General features: G+C 36.4%; 1 protein-coding gene across 1 annotated transcript in view; it reads right to left on the reverse strand.

Annotated features, from left to right (window-relative positions):
* The window catches only part of LOC139741916 (calcium/calmodulin-dependent protein kinase type IV-like), a 55,575-nt gene extending 44,416 nt beyond the window's left edge, over positions 1-11,159 (reverse strand). The window contains exons 1-3 of the mRNA XM_071652488.1: positions 10,758-11,159; positions 5,469-5,547; positions 3,674-3,736 (exon numbers count right to left, since the gene is read on the reverse strand). Coding sequence (XP_071508589.1) covers positions 3,674-3,736; positions 5,469-5,547; positions 10,758-10,927 — 312 coding nt within the window. The 5' untranslated portion in view covers positions 10,928-11,159. The remainder of the gene's footprint in view (positions 1-3,673; positions 3,737-5,468; positions 5,548-10,757) is intronic.
* Between the last annotated feature and the right edge of the window lie 889 nt (positions 11,160-12,048).

Here is a 12,048-nt window from a genome sequence, read left to right on the forward strand (position 1 = left end):
TTTGCTATCAAGTTTCATACTTACTATGTATGTATTGAATGGATAATGAATTATTATGAAGAGTCACTTCTACGGAAATTTAAGAAAAAAAAAACATAACCAAGCCATTGAACTGCTCTACTGTAAATGAAGAAGTGAATTCTTTTCTTCAAGGTATGAAAAAGAGCATGTGTATACATGCATAGCACTACGTAGATGAAATATCAAGAATCAAGAAAAGGGTTCAATTTAAAATGCTCTTGAATTTGATGAGTGTTGGATAGTGTAGAGTAACTGATTGGAAGGTATTTGAGAAATAAAAATCAATACAGAAATAGATTAGCTGTTATGGTTGACATAAACACATTTTCAATGTCAGAAAGAAAAGAGGAAAATCTGATTGAAATCAGACAGTAAAGAAGGCATGTCTATAGGAATGTTTGATAATCTAATGCATTGTCTCCAGAGAAAATAGAATATAAATATGATCGCTATTTCATGATATGGTCTTTCTTAGTGACAGTGGTACTGTCCAGTGTAGTCTAGGAGGTCACAGACAAAGAAGCTGCATTTGTGGATGACTTCCAATGTTGAAATATCAGCATACTTGTAAACACTGGAGATCTTTACATGGACACATTCTGGTTGAAACTGATCACAGGGGTACAGTATACACTTGTACATTGTACATGTAAGGCTGAATCCTGTATAGAGATATCTGCATCAATATACAGATGTACATGTAACAGGGTTGTAACATAGTATGTACTAGAAAAATTATTTTAGAGTTTTTATTTGTTAACATTCCTATAAAGATTATATCACAAACATACAAGATCATCAAAATCTGGGTATTTATGTCGAGTGTTTAAAAGTAATTTATTGACATACAATGTCACACTCATGTACATGTGTTTGATGTTTATTGGAGTTCCATGTAGTCGCGAACGAGAAGCAAACTTTCACAATTTTAGCAGTTCAGGTTTATGAGCTTTTCACAATGTTTTTTTTTTTCACTCTTCAATACAACAATCTTGTTCACAAGTCCCACATGTATGCATAAACCCCAACATATGAAAACTCATCGCGAGGACCTGGAAGTCAAAACTAGTTCTCTACACTCCTGCGTGACTTGTACACTACACCCAGGAACCTATGGCCCAATTTCCTTTGATTTTTTTCCTTTCTTTCTTCTCCCTTCCCCTTTCCTTAGAGCTGTAATCTGATTAAGAGGAGCTTAAATTCTTTAAACTGGTTATTTATCTAAGATACCTAGTATTTCCTGTTTTTTGACAATCAAATTGACCTGTAATGCATTCAGATCCTTTTCTTAAGTAGATATTCCTTCGAGGGTCTGTCTGATTTCCTTTACGGATTCTATCCATATACTTTGGGAAATGCTGGGTCAACAAGGATTGACAAGGAAATGCATGAGTTGGTATCTAGGCAGTTAGGCACCAGGTAAGTTTGTGATCTTAGAAGAATGTAATTTTGATCCTGGCAAATAAACACGATGCAGCTTGAGAGGGCACTATAAAAGTGATAATACAATTGAAGCTGTTTACTGTTGTGAGGGCTGGGTTGTATCAATGCCTTGTGTAAGTAAGGGTTATTTCTATAATTCAGAGAATGCTAAAAACACAAAACTGAAAATATGAAATCAGGTACACTGATGGTACAGGAATGTTGAAGTATAATACTAAAGCTCAACGTTTAAATGCAAATGTGCAAAGTCAGTCCTTCATATTGCATTTGTATGCAAATTTATACTCTTATCTGCAAAGTTGGGGTTTTTTTTCACAACTGTAGCATACCAAGTTTTATAATCATGTGTTTTGAAGAAAGTAAAGTCATTGCATAGAATAATTGATCAAGTGTCATGGCATTCATCATCATTATCACATCGTCATTATCACAAGTATTGTTATTTATTGCTAATTACTCCCTTGATGTTGTACCCAAATACTGTATAGAATATAACACGTGTGTATTCACATTTTTAAAAGTCAAGATTGAAAGAATTCAAAGGATATGATTCACAACACCCAAATTACCTGTACTGAGTATTTCTTTTCAATCCACAAATACATAAATAATGAGGACCATAGATCTTTTATGTGACTTTGACTACTGTCAACTATACTTGCACGCTCTCAAATCTACTTCCCGCCAAATAAAATCTAAACCCTCTTACGACCTTTATAGAGCATGTTCCAGCGCTATATTACACCTGGCATTGCAATCAGTCTACCTACAGTATGTGGTGCAAATGGGACACGCATAATTCATTATCCCCTAAATTTACCAGATGTTGAGTCCCCCCATCCCCACCCCCCATGGGTAGTTTATAAATACCCCACAAATTCGGCCACATATTTCGTTCGGAGCTGGGCTGTTGCATCCAGCCGGCCTTGAACACTCTCATCTGTCAGCACTTAGTGACACATATATCTTCTTAATTAAATGACACCCAGGCTTAATTGATACCATATACTCATCAAGCCTCGAGAGAAATGAGACAACTCAATCACACATTAAAAAGTGTGATATATGGTCGATTAAACGCTGTCAGTCCACACAACGCCAGTCGTGAAATACAGCAGCTGATGGCAGAACGTGCTACTGTCGTATCACACCACTATCATGTGACGTTCATTTCATTTCTACTCTCGCCTGGGAAGTGGCTTTGGTCTCAAGTGGTGTTTTTGTTTTCGTTTTTAAAAGGTGTCTATACAGCTTAAATCATGCTCAAAGGAAAAAGATGATGTAAACTCTCTAAAATAATTATTCAATTGTTATGTCTAGTTCTTTCTCTTGAAGAAAGCAGCCAGGTGTGTGCATATTTGCAAGTGTGGTGTTTTTACAACGAATTGCATAATTCACGTCCCTGACTGTACACTGTACGAACACATTCAGTATCAGCATCATCAGCAATGACACCAGCAGCATAATCATCAGGCCCATTCACACTCAAGAGTTATCAGATGTGGAATTGCATTGCAAAATTTGAGTGTATATGCCATGATTGCTTACACATGCCCCCCCCCCCCAAAAAAAAAAAAAAAAAAAAAAAAAAAAAAAACATTTTCAACCTCCAAATTGCACATTGTGTGAGGCAAATTATTGCTGGGTTAAAAAAAGAAAAAAAATCCAGAATAATTGACATTTGCATTACCATGCAGATCGCAATATTAGTAATTTATTTCGTGTCCCCACATCAGAAGTACAGCTGTAATGGTTTCTGTAGCATGTTGCAAAAATGAAGCTTTGAAAACTGTAAGTTTTTGGGTGTACACGTGTGTACAGGCCTATTATTTAGGATCATCCACATCCCTGTGTGGGATTCATTCTAGCCCATTTCCTTGATATACATGTATGTCATAAGATCAATTCATTTTGGCCTTTACAATTTCCTTTTATTGTCAATGATTTTAGCAATATAGGACAAAGTTACTGTATTATAGTACTTTATGAATACATGACATGTATATCTGATTGTCACTTTCATTTTTTTTCCATATTTTTACGTCCAGTACTACCCAAAGAGGAGTTGCCCCTTATTTGCTGACTTATTCTGAGATACAACCATGCTGTCAATTAAGTGTGCGTCATACAAGTACGTTTTTCATAACATTGCATGTTTTTCATTTGTTCATACCTGTGGAAAGTAAAAGGTAGAGCTTAGGATACTTACAATGTGTGCATGCTTTATGGTCCATAAAACACTGACTTCTGCTGTGAAGACCTTTGTATCACCCTTAGTGTATAATAGGGAGAAAGAAAAAAAAAGTATGTTAAAAAAATTACACAAGGTGACATCATTTACCTTTATACTGTATTTTAATCACTATACATGCCCTCATACCAACAAGAAGAGAACATTACCATTTCCAATTTTGTTTTCTAGTCCACAATACTGAAAATGTTTGCCTATAAATATACCATCATTATTTAGAGCTATTAGTCTTTCTCCGTACGTACTATCATATTTACCAGCAACATCATGCAGACAAGAAGACACTCAAAAAATAGGAGGTGCATTTTACTACATGATAAGTGCACAATTTGCAGTCCTAAGATCATTTGTTGCAGGTGTTTTGGTAGCAAAAGTGCAACATGAAATACAGAATCTGGGACATAGTTGTTAATCAAATAATTTCTCTGGATTTTAGAGGCCTAGAATAGTAAGTCACTTTAGTTCCCAATGAGATCCTAAGCCATGTGTGGTGCACTTGCTTTCAGCTATTGTACAATATACATGGGGTGAAGCTTACACTCAATTAACAGTGAATTACATCTGTACGTACAATGTATGCTGAGTGTAATGAAACTGAGTTTTCAATAGCTACAATCATTAGATTACCATAGTTATCATTAAAATCTTTAACTCTTTATGTGCTAAGTACTTGGAATGAATTGGCTAGAACATGGGGTGGGAACAGTTCATTATCACACCAACAAATGTGGTAATATCAAAAAGAGAAAGTGGATAGAAAGACTGTCACATTATCAGTGCAAAGCTATGCAATTATGCAATGATATTTGATTTACTGATCATACTTTAGGCAACCCTGGATACAGTATGAAGAGAAACGGTGCCTTTGCAATTTTCTTATATAATTTCTCTGGGTAAAAGACATCATTGCCATGATATAAAAGATTTGAAAACAATACACTGGCTTTTTCTGACCTTAAACATGAACACCTGTTTATAGCATTCGGTGTGTTTTCTTTTTCTTTATTTTGCACGTCCATACAAGTGATTCTTCTATTTAAATGGGATTTTTGTGCATTCACTGAAAAAAACACACAATTGCAGCAGAAAGACAAAACTAACAGAAATCACTTTGAAGACAAAGTACAGATGTTGTCACCACAAAGGAGGCTGCTAATAAAAGAATTTTGGGAAGTCACATAAAAACCTATAGATCTCTTCCCTAGAAATGAGAATCCATCATTTTGTCAAACCTGGCTGGCTAGAGGAAAACCCCTGAGATACTACACAAGGACACAATCATGATTTCCTACAAAATGGATGTAGATTTATCTTTCTCATGAGATCACATTGTGTGTTTCCTTGTAGGTAACATGAAGAGGCACAGTATATAGCCATGATTTCACTAACCCTGTGGAGGACGAGTCCCCCCCCCCCCCCCCCCCCCCCCCCATACTCGGGCAGGCATCTATGGGAAATGTGTTGCAGCAAAATCAAACCGTCCTCAATGGGTTAAAAACCTGTCACTTTGACTTTGATTAATGGTCACAGCTGCCCCATGATCAAGCCCTGTGGCATTTCCCTTTATATCGTATAACATTAAATTTCTTGACAAAAAAAAAAGATGAAAGTTTGCATCTGCACACATTGCTGTCAATAAAGCCATTTTACTGTTTACCCAATATAAACTACATGCCAGATTACAAATACATGCATACTTCAGAAAGTAATCTTTCTTATTATTTACATTCCAAAAGCATGAAGTGATACTTACTGTTTTCTTTACTTTCTTCACAGCGAATGGTCTGTTTGTTCCATTTTCAAAACATTTGTACACCACAGAAGTTGCTCCCCTACCACAGAAAGAAAACAAAACAAAACAGAAAAGTAAATTTCAACATATTTGTATTACTCTATACAGATAAGGTAATAATCTACGTACTGACAAATTACAATGTATGACAGATCAGCCAGATTGTAACCCCAACATCATAGGCTATTAAATTTGTGCTCATCAGGAGAGCTTTTTCAATCTATTGAACTCTTCATTTAACTCTTGTCATTAACAGCATTGGGCTAATTCCCTTTACCTGGGGGTAAAAGTTGTACCTGGTACTTGCAACTTTCTTCTTCTTCTTCTTTTTTCTTCTTCTTCTTCCTGTTCAGTACAGTCCACCTTTGGTGTATTGTCGTATTGTCAACTTTGCAAGCTCACTCAAGTGTAACAATGCTTTGACAGTCAGTCCAACAGGAAGATCATGGTGGCCTAATGTGATGGATTATGGGATTAGGTAATCCCTCATTATTGACAGTTTCCAGGCACCTTGCTAATGGGGGGGGGGGGGGGCATTCCAGCGGATGTGCCAACCAGCGACCAAAGGAAATGTGGAAAGAGTTCAAACTTACCCAAATACAACAATTGCTCCTTCAATGGCTGAGCAAGAAATTTGAATTAACTGCAATTTTGCTATATATTGCCAAACACAATCCTCTCATCTGCTTAAAATACAATGTACCAATCACAGGGATTTCAAATCAAATCCCTCTTTATCCACATGAATACAAAGTAGGTCAGGAAACTGGACTTCAAACTCAATTCTGTTTGTGATCTTATGCCACATTTTGATAGTTTTCTCATGCATTATACACACTCTAAAATAGGGGGACAAATCATGATTAAATAATGACCAATTATCCAAATATCTTCCATATGGTAATTAAACAAAACACTTAAAAAAGAACACTGACAAACAATGTCCACGCATTGATACATTTTAATGAATCAGTTTAGCATTGCCAAATTTCGTATTCTTGATACATGATAGGCTCAAAATGACCATACAAATGTGACCCTGCACCTCAAAACAAACAAAAAGTCGCCAGACATGAATTTTTAGTTAAGACCATATTCTGAAAGAGCAGACTTTAAGCTTTAGAATGATGTATAACTCAAATCAAATGGACTCTCTTAACCTATCTAAATATTGGAAAGAAAGCACAAACCAGGAAAAGTGTGAACTGAGAAAAGAGGCTCTGAAGTACAGTGTCTATTCAACAAATTCAAGCGCTTAATCTTTACCAAAGGGCAAGTCCAAGATAAGGTCCCCTCAGAAGGCAAAATTTCATCTTTGCTCAATATTGACATGTTTGGTATCATTTTGAAGCTTATGAGTTGAAGTTTTGATTTCCGTGGAGGAAAAAATGATATTATGTAAATTTATGCAAATTTCAAGGGCTTCATTTGCATAAATGTGAAACACAGCGTTACGTATGGGACATTTATAAGAATTCATATTAATTCAAAGGAAAGCAAATAATATTTGATTAATATGTGGACATAAGAAGTTCATCACATAGTTTAACTTGGTATGAAAATTTAGGGATTATGCAAATGATTATGCAAATTAGCTCGTGTCCTATCATGAGATGTCCCATACGTAACAAAATGAGGTCATTTTTTTAGGTTTTTTCTGAAATTGCTAAGGTTGTTTTAATGCCCTTTTGGAAAGTTCTAATTTATTGTTTAGAGAAATTAAATACCAGAGAAAAAAGAAAAAAAAGTAAAAGAAATATTTTTTATTAGGCATTGAAATAATGTTACGTATGGGACAAATGCGTTACGTATGGGACATCCTCATACATATTGCATGTGAATGCATGTAGCTAGCTGGGAAGGTCTCTCAGTACACAAATGGTCAATCATCCTGAAGAAAGCATCCCAACATTGTAGCTACTTTTTGAGTTATAGACACTTGAAACAATACATGAACTTGACTGAACAATTTTCAGAAAGGGGGAGGGGAAAATGGCAAAATACACAATGAAAAATCAGCATTAAAGGGATGGTATAGTTTTTTGTAGAAATGGGGATTCAGTTTTCAACATTTAAAGAGATGATTGGAAACCAATTATATGAATTACTTAAGAGCATAAAATCCTAAGACAAGAGGAATTCAAAGTTTATGTGATGGAGATCCAATTTGAAATGGTTGTGAAATATATAGAAAAAAAAAATTAAAAGTAGAATGATTTTTTTTTTTTTTATTGCAAGTGATACACAAATTGTCCTTATTCAGTTTTCAGTAGTAGCCACAACAAAATTCATGGGTATACATACTGAGTTGTGACTCGAATCAATGACCTGACTGCTAGACAGACATCAGTTCTACTCGATCACTGGGGTTCCACGAAGCAGGTATTGCTTATTTATTAAACTTAATATTTCTTGTGTCAAGTTGTTTTTTATTGAAACTAAATGGCAAACTGCCCTTCATCAATGGAAGTAAACACCTTAAACTATTCAAATTTTTCAATAGTAACTATCCTGATAAAAATAGGGCATACATACTCAGGTTGGTCATAAAGAATATAGAATATGATTGAATGTGATTATGATGGTAAATATCTGGGGAATATTGTTCCCTTATCAATCTGGATCAGTATTTGAGTAATTTCAACTGATTCCACCACAAAAATTTGTTTAAATGGGCATTTTGCAAAATTATTTTGCAAAATACCCATAAACATGGTTCTCCACACACTAAACGAATGGGGGACAAAGGGCATGCATACCCAGGTTGGTCATAAAAATATAAAAATATGATTGAATAAGATTATGATGGTGAATATTTGGGGAATATTGTTTCCTTGACAATCTGGATCAGTATTTGAGTAGTTTCAACTGATTTTACTTCAATAATTATGCAAAATACCCATAAACATGGTTCTTCACACACTAAATGAATGGGGGACAAACTGTCCCATACGTAACTGTCCCATACGTAACACGTCATGTCTGTCTTTAATTAGAACCTGTAATTAGAGCTTTTTGCCTAATGACATGAAACTTACCTGTGATAATCTTGAGTGTTGTGACTTTCATCACAGTGAGTTACAAGTTGTAGAATGATATACTTTCAGAGAGTTTTGAGGTTGAAAAAAATGTTCAAAAAAACAAAAATTTTCTGGTCCCATACGTAACGGCACATATTTTCTCTTCTAGAATATAATTGTCAAGGTCATTTTTCTCAATTTTTTACATGATTATACTTCTTCTAGATATCAATCACCATGATGAAGTTCAATATGATCAAAGGTCATTAACACTATTTTTCAGGTCATAAAAGTCTCTGAATGTCCCATACGTAACGTGCGTGTTATCTTGGACTTGCCCCAAACCGTGCTGGCCGTGCGATGAATGGGACAAAAAACAGGAAGTAAACCACCAGAGTAACAACAATGAAGGGATTATCAGATTAAACTGAAATTTAGCATGCCTCATTAACACATTCTGTCCATAATTAATGCCAACCTCCAAAGCAGTAGCACTATCCTTTCAAAAGTTATTAGAGTTGAAAGTGAAGAGTGTGGACAAGGTTTTTCAGAAATGAAAAAGGGATTCTAAAGACACACCTAATCACACTATTCTACCAAAAATGTTCGAGATAAACTGCTAAAAAAACACACTTTCCTGCCCGTTTTATGATACCAAATTTTAGCATAATGTAAAAGAAGATCCGCTCTTTCAGAAAATATGAAAAAGTCAAGTTCGGCTAGGTTGACCCATTTCACTTATTTTCAGTCCTCACGCAAAGTCAGTGTGTGCGACTTTATGTTCGTTTTGAGGTGCACGGTCACAAATAATGAATCGGTCCATTATGTCTCTTTAACAGCAAGACAAACATAAAAGCATTCTGACGATATTTCATAACTCATGATCACGCACACATTATCTCACCATGATCCCTTTGCGCTCGAATCAAACCACTCAATGATTTCTAACATCAGATGCAATGACGTTACTTGCAAATTTACTTAAATTGATTTCATTCCTCAAAGGACAAGTTCACCTTCATTATCCACTCATGTCGACTGAGAGACTACTGAGAGACTGGTGTAATACAAGCTTGTACATTAGTGAAAGTTTGAGGAAAATTGGACAAATTGTTCAAAAGTTATGAATTTCTGCACAGTCACTGCTAGATGAGAAGACTACTACAGTGTGTGATGTCACATGCATCTAGAACAATAACCTGTCGTAAGGAAAATATTTAGAGAATTTCACCAAATTTCATATGTTGAAAAAAGTGCACATTTTCTTGACTTGCCACTGTACTGACCTATGTTGAGGGTGATATTAATCCCCCTGCCTTCTGAACGAGGCACTTTAAGTGCTCTTTTATATTATGCATAAAAAGTGAAAATATGCTGAATTTTCTTGATATATATATATATATATATATATATCAAGAATTATATCAAGAATATATTTCATGCATATGACATCACAATCTGCAGTAGTCTTCTCATCCAGCGATGGCAGCATTGAAACTTCAAAAATTCATAACTTCTGAATGGACTGTCCGATTTTCCTCAAACTTTCACTGATGTGTTCTACTAATATTGCTGCATTCTCTCAGTCCTTGTTGGCTTACCAGTTTATTATGTTGAAGTTGTACTTGTCTTTTAATTATGTATCACTGTTTCATATTTCTGTGTGTTTGTGTGTGTGTGTGACAGTGAGTGTAGGGCCTTTTGTGTGTGTGGTATTTGTCATCAAAGTGATATAGTACCTGGTATTTATAACTTAGAGAGAAAAAGACAAATAGACTCTACTAACCTCATTTCATTGTAAATAATATTTGTCTATCACAGAACAGAATACAGATATACAATATTGCTTCATACAATTGTAGTTCATGCATATTAACTCTACTCCAGGTTGCTGCTTGTTGAGGTTTATATTCAGCAGTGGTGAATAATTCTAACAAATTTGTTAATTCATACTAGCGTCTATCAAGGTTCAACTTTTACCTCTTTGATTTCAGTGTAATATTTCTTTAAACAGATCTACTATTTACTATAAATGTTAGCTTGGCTTGGACTGAGTTGAGGTTATTGAATTTCAGTGGGGGCATGCACATAAAACTCTAGATTCTATAAAACTTTCTTCTGCTGGTTTCCCTCGAATTCTCAGCATCCAGTATGGAGGGTATTACGTAGACACTCTATCTACCCTTGCCTTGGGCCGGAAATTTTGTACAAAATCTTCATGTTTACATACCTGCCAAGTTCGATGTCAATAGTGTACATGGCTTCAAACTCCGAGTAGGGTCGGGGAGATATCTGTGATGGGGTACACCTCTGCGTGCCGGCGTTCGACGCCTTTGCAGCTGAGTACGCTTGGTCGCGACTCCCTCCATCGGGAGTCGGTTTATCTCTATTTACTGGCATGATGGTAAAGAGAAGCTAAAAAACCTTGCAAAGGGTCTAAATAATACGATGCCACCAGTGTATTCGATTCCTTGCTGCAAACTTGAAGGGTAATCCAAAAGTAAACCACGGAAAGTCGAAAATCTGACGATTTATTATGCCAGTTGTGTACCTCACGGTGGAAATCCGCAGAGCGCAGTGGTTGCTAGAGGGAGTATGTCCGCATTGGATCGGCCTGGTTGTGACTTCATTTACCGTACGTCACGAAGAACGGCGACAGCATACCGAGAATGCGGCTTTCTATTTGACTCACTCGCTCACATCGCTGAAAGCTAGCCCGTGTGTAGCGGCATGCTACGCTCGTCAGCAGCGTGGCCGTGGGATGTTGACGAGGATTTGTGTACTAGTATTTATTATGCGGCCGATCATGTTGTCATGATCGACTGCAGGGGTATGGAAAGCTACATGTGCAACCCACATTTTAATGACTCGCGAAGTACTGGTACACTATTAAAGAGTACCGAAGTGATTATGTCAAAGTCTTGGGATATAGTGATAGCTATTGGGATGGATCGAAGGTATTTGCGTGCATACTCTGGCAAGGTGATATTGTTTAGAACCACTTTCTATGGCAATGAATGGCTATGACATCACATGACACACTGTTGTGGTACTCTGTCGGTACGCCTATTATGATTTTTTATTTCCAAAACGTTTTCAAAAGTGGGGGGTCGTCTTCCGGGTTTCATGAGCTAATAAAAAAAGGGGTCTTCGGCGCGGCGCATCTTTCTCACACTGCACTTCCGGGTTTCTTCAGAGCTGACAAGAAAAAAAAAAAAAAAAAGGTCCTCAGCGCAAAAACAACGGCCTTACCGCGCTCAAAGGTTTCATTCTATTCATTTCTACTGCCACTTCCGAGGTAAAAAAAAAAAAGGTGCCGGGGGGCCCAAAGTGGTGACACCCTATGTATTCCTATGTAAGGGTGCAAAAAAGTTAAGGGGGCGAGCCCCCCTGGCCCCCAGTTCCGCCGGACCTGAAAACATTCAGACACTAGATTTAAATGGCATCTTGACTGGCTTTTGAAGAAGTGGTGCATTATGATTAGCGATAACCGTCCCGAAGGTAATGTTGTCACCTGCTGT

The sequence above is a fragment of the Diadema antillarum genome, unplaced genomic scaffold (genome assembly GCF_040938485.1).
Source record: "Diadema antillarum isolate AM-2024a unplaced genomic scaffold, OU_Dant_1.0 seq00000962_RagTag, whole genome shotgun sequence".
NCBI classification, from domain to species: Eukaryota; Metazoa; Echinodermata; class Echinoidea; order Diadematoida; family Diadematidae; genus Diadema; species Diadema antillarum.